This window comes from Pristis pectinata, chromosome 11 (assembly GCF_009764475.1).
Source record: "Pristis pectinata isolate sPriPec2 chromosome 11, sPriPec2.1.pri, whole genome shotgun sequence".
Taxonomy (NCBI): domain Eukaryota; kingdom Metazoa; phylum Chordata; class Chondrichthyes; order Rhinopristiformes; family Pristidae; genus Pristis; species Pristis pectinata.
In genome coordinates this window covers 372301-386079 of record NC_067415.1, presented here as the reverse complement: position 1 = coordinate 386079, position 13779 = coordinate 372301, and the positions used below count along the sequence as shown (strand labels likewise).

At 52.5% G+C, this 13779-nt stretch overlaps 1 protein-coding gene across 6 annotated transcripts in view; it reads left to right on the top strand.

Moving 5' to 3' along the window:
• The window catches only part of LOC127576081 (tripartite motif-containing protein 2-like), a 42555-nt gene extending 34348 nt beyond the window's left edge, over positions 1-8207 (top strand). For 4 of the 6 annotated variants that reach the window (XM_052026450.1, XM_052026447.1, XM_052026449.1 and 1 more), the window contains 2 exons: positions 1543-1683; positions 6705-8207. In XM_052026450.1, coding sequence (XP_051882410.1) covers positions 1543-1683; positions 6705-6857 — 294 coding nt within the window. In that variant the 3' untranslated portion in view covers positions 6858-8207. Of the gene's footprint in view, positions 1-1542; positions 1684-6704 lie in introns of those variants that run through there. The other 2 variants (XM_052026452.1, XM_052026451.1) reach the window with 1 other exon arrangement.
• The last annotated feature ends 5572 nt before the right edge of the window (positions 8208-13779 follow it).

Here is a 13779-nt window from a genome sequence, read left to right as displayed (position 1 = left end):
TCCTCCAGTCACCTGGCACCTTGCTTGTGACCAAAAAGGATTTAAAAATCTGCCAGGGCCTCAGCAATCTCCTCCCATAACTGCCTGGGATATACCTCATCAGGCCCTGGGGATTTATCTCACTTTAAGCCAACTAAGTACTTCTTCCGTTTTGAAAAGATAATATACGCGTCCCCCTCTATGAATTCTCCAGCCTCGCTGTCCTTACACCCTTGCACCTTGTCTACCTGCACTGCACTTCCTGTGTAACTGTAACACGATATTCTGTTGGTGCTTTTTTTCCTTTTGTACTGCCTCAGTACTTGTGTTTGGAATGACCTGTCTGAATGGCACACAAGCAAAGCTTTCCACTGTATCATGGTGTCATATCTGGCCCCTCTCTCAGATTGGTTCCTGATGGGACCCACTCTTTTCCTGATAACCCTTTTGTCATTAAGCTACATAAAATGTTTTGGGATTTTCCTTAACCTTGTCTGCCTGTGATATTTTGTGCTCCCTTTTTGCCCTCCTATTTTCCTTTATAAGTGCCTCCCTCCTCCGTCCCCCCACCCATGCTGTTCTCCCCTATTTTCGGTTCTCTATACCTGCCACATGGTTCCTATTCCAGCCCTTGAGAGTTCCCTGGACTTGCTGTCTGTACCTTTCACCCTATTGGGAGCATATTGACCTTGACCTTTGACTTCACTTTAATTGACTCCCGCTGTCTGATGTCAACCTACCTACGAGTAGCTGTGCCCAGCTTTTCCCCAATCCTGCTGCTTAATTTTCAGACCATCCTCATCCCTTTCCATAATTACCTTGAAACTTAGTTATGGTCACTTTCTCCGAAATGCTCCCCCACTGATACTCCAACCACTTGCCCAGCTTCAGTCCCTGAGATCGTCCAGTACTGTCCTTCCTCTTGAACCTTGTCATTCAGCATGCACCTCCTTTTTTTATTCACTTTTTGGGATCTGGATGTCACTGGCAAGGACTGCATTTATTGTCCATCTGGAATTGTTCTCCACAGATGGTGATATGCCCTCTATTGCAGCTTCACTGGGCAGGCACCTCATCCCTTTTAGGTCCCAGCACATGCTCCTGCACCTCTGTACCAGGGCTGCTGTCCTGTGTCGACATTGGGGATGAGGTGGGCGTGAGGTGGTGACCCTTCTTGCCACTGATGGTACAGTGTCTCATGGACACCAGGTGGAGCTCCAGGCCTGTTCTGAGACTCTCCCTTCTAACACAATCGTGGTGTTCAGAACGTGATGGAGGTAGGGTGTCCTTGGTGTGAAGAATCACTGCGGCTCCCACCAGTGACCCCCTGACCCTGATCCCAGTGGCAGTGACGTCCTCAGACCCAACACTGACCCCTGATGCACCCAATGTGACCACAGCCCTGACACTGACCTGAGCTCTCCTCAAGGATGGAGGGCAGGGACTGCTCGAACTGGACTGGTGTGAGGGCAGGGTCTGGCTGGTGGCTACTGTGACCACTGCTCACATCTTGCCTCAGAATGAGCTTACTGCTGCTGAATGACCTTCTGCTGATCTCTGCAGGTTTATAATTCCGATGGTGAATTTCTCTTCAAGTTCGGGTCCCATGGTGAGGGGAATGGACAGTTCAACGCCCCAACAGGAGTGGCTGTGGACACCAACGGGAACATCATTGTAGCTGACTGGGGTAACAGCCGAATACAGGTGGGTAACGTGACGGGCGGAGGGAGCCTCGCCCTGTGTCTGACCCCGGGAGTGTGTGACGGGACGGTGCGGAGGGAGCTTCACCCTGTGTCTGACCCCGGGAGTGTGTGACGGGACGGTGCGGGGGGAGCCTCGCCCTGTGTCTGACCCCGGGAGTGTGTGACGGGACGGTGCGGGGGGAGCCTCACCCTGTGTCTGACCCCGGGAGTGTGTGACGGGACGGTGCGGAGGGAGCTTCACCCTGTGTCTGACCCCGGGTGTGTGTGACGGGACGGTGCGGAGGGAGCTTCACCCTGTGTCTGACCCCGGGAGTGTGTGACGGGACGGTGCGGAGGGAGCTTCACCCTGTGTCTGACCCCGGGAGTGTGTGACGGGACGGTGCGGAGGGAGCTTCGCCCTGTGTCTGACCCCGGGAGTGTGTGACGGGACGGTGCGGAGGGAGCTTCACGCTGTGTCTGACCCCGGGAGTGTGTGATGGGTGGAGGGAGCTTCGCCCTGTGTCTGACCCCGGGAGTGTGTGACGGGACGGTGCGGAGGGAGCTTCACCCTGTGTCTGACCCCGGGAGTGTGTGATGGGTGGAGGGAGCTTCACGCTGTGTCTGACCCCGAGAGTGTGTGATGGGTGGAGGGAGCTTCACGCTGTGTCTGACCCTGGGAGTGTGTGATGGGTGGAGGGAGCTTCGCCCTGTGTCTGACCCCGGGAGTGTGTGACGGGATGGTGCGCAGGGAGCTTCACCCTGTGTCTGGCCCCGGGAGTGTGTGACGGGACGGTGCGGAGGGAGCTTCACCCTGTGTCTGACCCCGGGAGTGTGTGACGGGACGGTGCGGAGGGAGCTTCACGCTGTGTCTGACCCCGGGAGTGTGTGACGGGACTGTGCGGAGGGAGCTTCACACTGTGTCTGACCCCGGGAGTGGGTGACGGGACGGTGCGGAGGGAGCTTCACCCTGTGTCTGACCCCGGGAGTGTGTGATGGGTGGAGGGAGCTTCGCCCTGTGTCTGACCCCGGGAGTGTGTGACGGGACGGTGCGGAGGGAGCTTCACCCTGTGTCTGACCCCGGGAGTGTGTGATGGGACGGTGCGGAGGGAGCTTCACCCTGTGTCTGACCCCGGGAGTGTGTGATGGGACGGTGCGGAGGGAGCTTCACCCTGTGTCTGACCCCGGGAGTGTGTGATGGGTGGAGGGAGCTTCGCCCTGTGTCTGACCCCGGGAGTGTGTGATGGGTGGAGGGAGCTTCGCCCTGTGTCTGACCCCGGGAGTGTGTGACGGGACGGTGTGGAGGGAGCTTCACCCTGTGTCTGACCCCAGGAGTGTGTGATGGGTGGAGGGAGCTTCGCCCTGTGTCTGACCCCGGGAGTGTGTGATGGGTGGAGGGAGCTTCGCCCTGTGTCTGACCCCGGGAGTGTGTGACGGGACGGTGCGGAGGGAGCTTCACCCTGTGTCTGACCCCGGGAGTGTGTGACGGGACGGTGCGGAGGGAGCTTCACCCTGTGTCTGACCCTGGGAGTGTGTGATGGGACGGTGTGGAGGGAGCTTCGCCCTGTGTCTGACCCCGGGAGTGTGTGACGGGACGGTGCGGAGGGAGCTTCGCCCTGTGTCTGACCCCGGGAGTGTGTGACGGGACGGTGCGGAGGGAGCTTCACGCTGTGTCTGACCCCGGGAGTGGGTGATGGGACAGTGCGGAGGGAGCTTCACCCTGTGTCTGACCCCGGGAGTGTGTGACGGGACGGTGCGGAGGGAGCTTCACCCTGTGTCTGACCCTGGGAGTGTGTGATGGGACGGTGTGGAGGGAGCTTCGCCCTGTGTCTGACCCCGGGAGTGTGTGATGGGACGGTGTGGAGGGAGCTTCACCCTGTGTCTGACCCTGGGAGTGTGTGATGGGACGGTGTGGAGGGAGCTTCACTCTGTCCCATTTCCCTACTTATTTCACTCATTCCCATCAACTCCCCAATTCTCCCCCCAGCCACCTGGACCAAAGATAATTACAGATGGAAAACTTTCTTCCTCAGATCCTCTCTGAACCTCTGACCCTTCATCTTAAACCTATGCCCTCTGGTTGTGGGTATCTCGTTATGAGGAGATGTTCTCACTATCCACCCTGTCCATGATGCTCATAATTTTATATATCTCAATCTAATGTAAAGAGACTGTTACATTTGTTAATGCAGGACCCTTGACAGTGTTGATGGACAGAGGGATCTCGGGGTCCATGTCCATAGCTCCCTGAAAGTTGCTGCACAAGTTGATAGGGTAGTAAAGAAGGCATATGGTATACTTATCTTTATTAGTCAAGACATTGATTTCAAGAGTCAGGATGTTGCAGCTTTATAAAACTCTGGTTAGGCCACATCTGGAGTATTGCATTCAATTCTGGTTGCCCCATTACAGGAAGGATGTGGGGGCTTTGGAGAAGGTGCAGAAGAGGTTCACCAGGTTGCCTGGATTAGAGGGCATGAGCTACAAGGAGAGGTTGGACAAACTTGGGTTGTTTTCTCTGGAGCGGCAGAGCCTGAGAGGAGATCTGATAGAGGTTTATAAGATTGAGAGGCATAGATAGACAGTGGTATCTTTTCCCCAGGGTCATAATGTCTAATACCAGAAGGCATGCATTAAGGTCAAGGGAGATGTGTGGGGCAACCTTTTATTTTACATAGAGTGGTGGGTGCCTGGAATGTGCTGCCAGGGGTGGTGGGGAGGCAGATACTATAGAGATGTTTAAGAGGTTCTCAGATAGGCGCATGAATGTGCAGAGAATTGAGGGATATGGACATTGTGTAGGCAGAAGGGATTAGTTTAGTTAGGCATTTAATATAGTTTTGGCACAGCATCGTGTGCTGTACTGTTTTATGTACCTCTGCCAGGTTCCCCCTCAGCTTTCGATGCTCCAGGGAAAACAAAATCAGCCTCTCCATCCTTTCCTCATGACTGAAACGCTCCAGCCCTGGCAACATCCTGGGGAAACAAAGGACTGCAGATGCTGGAATCTAGATGAAAAACACAATGATGCTGGAGGAACTCAGCAGGCTAGGCAGCATCTGTGGAGAAAAGCAGGCGGTCAACGTTTTGGGACTGAAGATAGGAAAAGGGGAAGCCCAATATATAGGGAGGAAAAGCAGAGCAGTGATAGGTGAACAAAAGGGGGGAGGTGGGGTGGGCACAAGGTGGCGATAGGTAGATGCAGGTAAGATAGTGATAGGCAGGTGTGGGGATTACTTAAAGTGGGAGCCTCATCTGCATTTGGTCTCGTCTGAAAGATGTTGGACCAGTTACAACTAGCGGAGGCCGGACTTGGAGCACCGAATGCAGTCAATGATATTAAGGGAGGTGCAGGTGAATCTCTATCTCACCCCCAAGGACTGTTTGGGTCCCTGGATGGAGGTGGTGTAGGGGCATGTCTTGCACCTATGGCAGGGCAGTGGAAAGTTCCCGGGGTGGGAGTGGGATGGGTTGGGGGAGAGAAGCAACTAGGGAGTCACAGAGAGCGTGGACCCTGCGAAAGGCAGAAAGGGGTGGGGAGGGGAAGATATTGGTGGTGGGGTCCCATTGGAGATGGCGGAAGTGGCGGAGAATGATGTGTTGGATACGTAGGCTGGTGGGATGAAATGTGAGGACAAGGGGGACCCTATCCCTGTTGGGTCTAGGAGGGGTGGGAGTGAGAGCAGAGGTGCGGGAAATGGCAGAGATATGGGTGCGAACTCTCTCGACCACAGTCAAGGGGAAGCCCTGGTTAGAAAAGAAGTTGGACATCTCAGATGTCCTGGAGTGGAAAGCCTCATCAAGGGAGCAGATGTGGCAGAGGCAGAGAAATTGAGAAAAAGGGATCGCGTCCTTGCAAGAAACAGTGTAGGAGGAGCTGTAATCGAGGTAGCTGTGGGCATTAGTGGGTTTGTAGAAGATAGGAGTTATCTCTGACACCTTTCTCTCCTTCCTCGATCTTTCCATCTCAGGAGATTCCTTATCCACTGACATCTGCAAACATCACCCCTCCCACGCCATCACTGATATCTCAGTCCTTGGCCTCCTCCACTGCTGGGAGAATTCCAAGTGCAAACTGGAGGAACAGCACCTTATTTTCCGTCTGGGAACCTTGCAGCGTAAAGTCATGAACACTGAATTCTCCCACTTTAAGTAATTCCTCCCCCACTCCTTCCCCACATCTCTCCCCCCTTCCCCCTCCTCTCCCCCCCTTCCCCCTCCTCTCCCCCTTCCCCCTCCCCCTTCCCCCTCCCCCACATCCCTCCCCCACATCCCTCCCCCACATCCCTCCCCCACATCCCTCCCCCACATCCCTCCCCCACATCCCTCCCCCACATCCCTCCCCCACATCCCTCCCCCACATCCCTCCCCCACATCCCTCCCCCACATCCCTCCCCCACATCCCTCCCCCACATCCCTCCCCCACATCCCTCCCCCACATCCCTCCCCCCTTGGGGGAATTGGGCAAGAGCTGGAGATTGGTGGTGATGAGAGACTTCAGTTGCCCAATACGGATCAGAGTAACAGCGACACAATGCGTCTGGTTCCTGATGTAGGGCCTCGACCTGAAGCTGCTACCTGAGTACCTCCCGCAGTTCGTCAACTGGAATAATGTTTTAGTGAAAGGCAATGCGAGGGAGATCTGACCGAGACATTCCAGGGAATTTCCTTCAGTTAGTTTCCAGGTCAATGAGGAACAAAGTGTTGCTCAGGAGCTGCGAACTGTGGGCAGGTGGCTCAAGTGATAGATGACCCCCAGACTCCCCCCCCCCCGGGCTCCCTGGTTCTCCCCCTGCCCCCAGATCCCCCACCCGACCCCCCCCGCCCCCGACCCGCTCTCCCCACCCCCTCCCTCCCATCCCCAACCACCCCCTCCCCCAGTTCCCACTCCCCATCCCCCCCAGCTCCCTACAACCCAACCCCTTCTCCAGCTCCCCCTCCCCCAACTTCCAAACCCACCCTCATGCTCTCCCCCCCCCCACCTCCCCCCACCCCATCCCCCCAGCTTCCCCCACTGTCCCTGACACACTCTGGTTTTCTCCTCAGGTATTTGACAGCTCTGGATCCTTCCTGTCGTACATTAACACAGCAGCAGACCCTCTGTACGGACCTCAGGGGCTGGCGTTGACCTCTGATGGACACGTGGCTGTGGCAGACTCGGGCAATCACTGCTTCAAGGTTTACCGATATCTGCAGTGATGGAGATGGGACGTTGCCTCTGTAGTACAGCAGGGTCTGAGCCGAGGACCTGTGTGATTGTAAATACAACCGAGCCAAGCAGAGAGATGCTGGCCCCAGGAGAGGGCCGAGAGACCAGCAACTGGCTGTTCACACCCACTGGCCACACCGCATCTGCTCCGAGTGGTCTGGTCACTGGCCCAAGAGCAGCTGGACGCCAGGCCCTCGCTCTGTCCCAGGCCAGTTTGACCACACACCAGAACGTTCACTGTCCACAACCACCAAATGTACAGTGGTTCCTGGAGACTGAGAGGATGTCGTTACAGGAGGACGCAACCTGGACACAGTGACCCCACTGACCCATCCCCCAGTGAGGGTCAGTGTGTGTGGGACCTGCCCCCAGTGAGGGTCAGTGTATGTAGGACCCGTCCCCCAGTGAGGGTCAGTGGGTGTGTGTGGGACCCGTCCCCCAGTGAGGGTTAGTGGGTGTGTGTGGGACCCGTCCCCCGGTGGGGGTCCGCGAGTGTGTGTGTGTGTGGGACCCGTCCCCCACTGGGGGTCCGCGTTTGTGTGTGTGTGGGACCCGTCCCCCACTGGGGGTCCGCGTGTGTGATTCCCAGGAGTCCCCCCCACTATTGGTGTCTGTGGTCAGTTGTCTGCTCGCTGGGTAACTGAGGTGGGGAAGAGGCTTCTTTCAGAATTTAATTTGAGGAGGAAGCCTTCGGTCAGTGGCCTGGGGTTACCCAGTCTCTGCTGTCCTTACCTTGGCCTCTGGACACTTCCCAGGGGAAGCAACAGCTCCACTCTCCATCGGCATCATTGACCATCTCCCTGTGACCCTGGTTCAGAGCTCCCTCTACATTTACCCTGGGAGTCAAACATCAACTGAGGGTCACACTGGGAGGGGCAGTACTGAGGGAGAGTCCCACTGAGGGAGGGTCACACTGTGGGAAGGCCTATGTTGTGGGACTCTCACACCTGGGCATCCCATACATGATGGAATGTTGACCTCCTCCTCTGATTCCTTCTGTCAACCAGTCTCCAGCTCTCAGTGAAGCCTCTCCCCCCGATATGCCCCCTGATCTGCCTACCCCCTGCCACTGTGGGGGGGGGGGGGGGGGGGGGGGGGGGAGGGGGCCAGCAAACAGGCCCCTCTGAATGGAGCGAGAGTGCCCACCTCACTTCACCCCTCCCCTCCCACATGAAGGAAAGGGTTCCCCTCGTCCAGGGAGAAGGTGCACTGATCATGACTGCCCATCCCCACCCTGGTGCCTTGGAGGGGAGGGGTTTAAGAGGGGAGGCAGGCTGCTCTGATCGACTCCCGGTGAGGACTTTCTGTAAAAATATAAAATTAAAATATTTGCAAAGTGGTTTCAGAGTTTGAGATTTTTGACCCCTGGCTGTCTGTCCAATGGAGACTGCCGCTCCCCCCCCCCCCCCTTACACAAGCCAATCAGAGGAAGACTCCCCCCTCACTGGCTTCCCATTTGCTGCCTCTCCCTTCCCCCCCACTCGCTGCCCCTCCCCTCTGCCCCCTCTCCCCTTCTCCCCACACTCGCCCCATTCCCCCCAGATGCTGTTGACGCACTGAGTTGTTCCAGCGGATTGTTGCCCCAGAGTCCAGCCTCTTCAGTCTCTTAGAATACAGAGCACAACAGGAACAGGCCCTTCAGCCCACCATGCTGTGCCAAACTAAATTAGTAACCAATTGCCCAAATAAACCAATCTCTTCAGCCTACACAATATCCCTTCATTCTCTGCACATTCATGTGCCTATCTAAGAGTCTCTTGAACACCCCTATCGTATCTGCCGCCTCCACCACCACCCCAGGCAGCACATTCCAGGCACCCACTGCTCTGTATGAAACAACCTTCCCCACACATTTCGCCTTGAATGCATGACCTCTAGTATTAGACATTTCAACCCTGGAGGAAAAGATGCCACTGTCTATCTATGCCTCTGTCAGGTCTCCCCTCAGCCTCTGCAGGTCCAGAGAAAACCCATTCACAATACAAGGGAGCAGAAGTAGGCCATTTGGCCCATCGAGTCTGCTCCAAAGAAAAGGAGAATGAGAAATGGGGGGAGCCTGCTCCATGAGCAAAAAAAAACTATAACCCCAATTTCCAGCCTTATCCCCATATCCCTTGACTAATTAGATGTCTATCTATCTCCTCCTTAAAACGCCTCCAGTGATCTGGCCTCCACAGCTGTACGTGGCAAGGAATTCCATAAATTCACTGCCTTCTGGCTAAAGAAATTCCTCCTCATCTCTGTTTTAAACCTGTACCCTCTAATTCTAAGATTGTGCCCTCTGGTCCTGGACTCACCCACGAAGGGAAACAGCTTGGCCACATCTACTCTGTCCAGTCCTTTCAACATTTTAAATGTCTCTATGAGGTCCCCTCTCATTCTGTACTCCAGTGAGTACAGTCCAAGAGCCGACAAACGCTCATCATACGTAAGCCCTTTCATTCTGGGAATCATCCTCGTAAGTCTCCTCTGAACCCTCTCCAACATCAGCACATCCTTCCTAAGATGTGGGGCCCAAAACTGAGTACAATATTCCAAATGAGGCCTCACTAGTGCCCCGTAGAGCCTCATCAACACTTCCTTACTTTTATACACTATACCTCTCAAAATGAATGCCAACGTAGCATTCGCTTTCTTTACCGTCGATCCGACCTGGTGGTTGACCTTTAGGATATCCTGCATGAGTACCCCCAACTCCCTTTGTACTTCTGTACTTTGAATTTTCTCCCCTTCTAGATAATATGCCCGTTTATTTCTGTTTCCAAAGTGCACCACTGCACATTTCTCAACATTGAATCTCACCTGCCATTTCTTTGCCCATTCTCCTAAACTATCCAGGTCTCTCTGCAACCTTCCTATCTCCTCAATACTCCCTACTCCTCCACCTATCTTGGTGTCATCTGCAAACTTAGCCACAAAACCATTTACTCCATCATCCAAATCGTTAATCTACAGGGTAAAAAGAAGAGGCCCCAACACCGACCCCAGCGGAACACCACTAGTAACCGGTAGCCAACCAGAACAGGATCCTTTTATTCCTACCCTTTGCTTCCTGCCAACCAGCCAATGCTCCACCCATTCTGTTACCTTACCTTTAATTCCATGAGCTCTCATCTTATTAATCAGTCTCTTGTGCGGCACCTTGTCGAAGGCCTTTTGAAAGTCTAAATACACAACATCTACCGCGTCTCCCTCATCCACCCCACTTGAGATTTCATCAAAAAACTCCAATAGGTTGGTCAGGCAGGATCTTCCCTTCACGAAACCATGTTGGCTTGGACCTATCTTGCCTTGCACCTCTAGGTATTCTATAACCTCATCCCTGAGGATCAATTCTAATAACTTTCCCACCACTGACATCAGACTAATAGGTCTGTAATTTCCTTTATGCTACCTCCCACCTTTCTTATACAGCGGAACTACATTTGTGACCTCCAGTCCTCCGGAACCATGCCGGAGTCTATCGATTCCTGGAAGATTATCACCAGTGCCTCCACAATCTCTAAAGCCACCTCCTTCGGTCCGGGAGACTTATCAGTCTTTAGCCCATTTAGCTTTCCTAGCACCTTCTCTCTAGTAATCTTAACTGAACTCAGTTCCATTTCTTGAGACCCCTGACTATCTGGTATATTGCTGATGTCCTCTGCAGTGAAGACCGATGAACCATAGAACCATAAAACACAAAACAGACCCTTCGGCCCACCATGTTGTGCCGTCCATCAAACCACCCTCACACTATCTAACCCTTTCCTCCTGCATATCCCTCTATCTCACATTCCTCCATGTGCCTATCCAACAAAATCTTGAACCTGTCCAATGTATCTGCCTCCACCACCACCCCAGGCAGTGCATTCCATGCACCAACCACTCTCTGGGTGAAAAACCTCCCCCTGACATCTCCCCTGAACCTCCCACCCATAACCTTAAAGCCATGTCCTCTCGTCTTGAGCATTGGTACCCTGGGAAGGAGGCGCTGGCTGTCTATCTATTCCTCTCAATATTTTATATACCTCTATCATGTCTCCTCTCATCCTCCTCCTTTCCAGTGAATAAAGCCCTAGCACCTTAAGCCTCTCCTCATATTCCATAAGCTCTAATCCAGGCAGCATCCTGGTAAATCTCCTCTGCACCCTCTCCAACGCCTCCACATCCTTCCTATAATGCGACGACCAAAACTGAACACAGTACTCTAAGTGTGGTCTAACTAGAGTTTTGTAAAGCTGCATCATCACCGCGGCTCTTAAACTCAATCCCCCGATTTATGAAAGCTAACATCCCATAAGCCTTCTTAACTGCTCTATCCACCTGTGAGGCAACTTTCAGTGAACTGTGAATATGAACCCCCAGATTCCTCTGCTCCTCTACACTGCCAAGTACTTTACCATTTACCTTGTACTCTGCTCTGGAGTTTATCCTTCCAAAATGTACCACCTCACACTTCTCCAGATTGAACTCCATCTGCCACTTGTCAGCCCAGCTCTGCATCCTATCAATATCCCTCTGTAAGCTCCGACAGCCCACCACACTATCCACAACACCGCCGATCTTAGTGTCGTCCGCAAACTTACTAACCCAGCCTTCCACCCCCTCATCTAAGTCATCTATAAATATCACAAAAAGTAGAGGTCACTGCCTTCCAATCCGAGGGCACTCCTTCCACCACAACCCTCTGCTTTCTACAGGCAAGCCAATTCCTAATCCACACAGCCAAGCTTCCCTGGATCCCTTGGCCTCTGACCTTCTGAAGAAGCCTACCATGAGGAACCTTATCAAATGCCTTACTAAAATCCATATAGACCACATCCACCACACTACCCTCATCAATCTTCCTCGTCACCTCCTCAAAGAACTCTATCAGGCTAGTGAGGCAAGATCTTCCCTTCACAAAGCCATGCTGGCTGTCCCTAATTAGTCCATGATTCTCCAGGTGTTCATAGATGCAAAATACTCATTTAGTTCCTCTGCCATCTCTTTATCATCCATTATAATCTCTCCCACACCGTTATCGATTGGTCCTATATCAACCCGTGCCTCTCTTTTACTCATATATTTAAAAAAACTCTTAGTATCCTTTTGAATGTTATCTGCCAACTTCCTTTCATAATTCATCTTTTCTTTCCTAATGACCTTAGTTTCTTCCTGCAGGTTTTTAAAAGTTTCCTAGTCTCTCGTTATCCACATTTGTGCCTTTTTTCCATTCAAAACCTTTTTTCTTGGAATATATCTATCCTGCATTTTCCTTATTTCTTGTAGAAATTCCATTCATTTCTGCTCCCCCATCCCTCCAGCTAGCTTACTCTTCCAATCAATTTGGGCCAGCTCCTCTCTCATGCCACTAATTTCCTTTGCTCCACTGAAATATCGATACACCAGTTATCAGCTTCTCCTTCTCAAATTTGAAACTGAATTCAATCATATTGTGATCACTAGTTCCTAATGGTTCCTTTACCTTTAGTTCCCTAATCACCTCCGGTTTGTTACACAGCACCCAATCCAAAACAGCCGATTCCCTGGTGGGCTCATTAACAAGTTTGTCCAACCTTCCCTTAAAGCTCATATCCTCTAATCCAGGCAGCATCCTGGTGAACCTCTTCTGCATCCTCTCCAAAGACTTGATATCCTTCCTATAATGGGGCGACTAGAACTGAATGCAATACTCCAGGAGCAACCTAACCAGAGTTTTATAAAGCTGCAACATAACCTCCTGACTCTTGAACTCAGTGCCTCGACTAATGAAGACAAGCATGCCATATGCCGCCTTTATCACCCTATCAACCTGTGTAGCCACTTTCAGCTATGGACTTGGACCCCAAGATCCCTCTGCACATCAATACTGGTAAGGGTCCTGCCATTAACAGTGTACTGTTTCTTTACATTTGATCTCCCAAAACACAACACTTCACATTTGGTTGGGTTAAACTCCATCTGCCACTTCTGTGCTCACATCTGCACTGATATGGTAATGATGATGGACCTTGTCGAACATCTTACCAAAATCCATGTAGACAACATTCACAGCTCTACCTTCATCAGTCACCCTCATCACCTCCTCGAAAAACTCAATGAAGTTCATAAGACACAATCCCCCCACCCCCTCCCCCCCACACCCACAAAGCTGTGCTGACTCCCTAATTAGGCTACGGTTTTCCAAATGCTCATAAATGTTATCCCTCAGAATTGTCTCCAGTAACTTCCCTACCACTGACATGAGACTCACGGGTCTATGGTTACCAGGATTATCCCTGTTTCCTTCTTGATTAATGGAGCACACAACAACACTCTTGTATCTCCAGTAGACACTCCCTTCACACTGGAGGTCATCAAATGCATTCCTCAATCAGGAAGGGCAGCAGGGATATGCCAGATAATTACGGGCCAGTGACCCTCAGGTAGAAAAGTCATTGGAAAAACTAACAACAGGATTCATCTACACGTGGAAAGATTGGGGCTGATCAGTAAGAGTTCAACTTTGTCGGTGGGATATCCTATCTGACCAATTTGAAGTAAAACATTGATAAGAGCAGTGCAGTAGATGTGGTCTCCCTGGGTGAGAGCCCATGGGATCCAAGGCAGGTTGGCAAATTGTTTCAAAAGTTGGCTTGGGAATTGGAGGCAAATGGTGAGGGAGGGTTGTTGTGACTGGAAGTCTGTGACCCATGGTGTGCCACAGGGATCAGTGCTGGGTCCCTCACAGTGGTAACGTATATTAATACTTTAGCAATGAATGTAGGAGGTATGAAAAACACAGTGATGCTGAAGGAACTCTGCAGGCCAGGCAGCATCCATGGAGAAAAGCAGGCAGTCAGCGTTTCAGGTCACCCATATCTCTGCCATTTCCCGCACCTCTGCTCTCAACCCCACCCCTCCCAGACCCAACAGGGATAGGGTCTCTCTTGTCCTCACATTTCATCC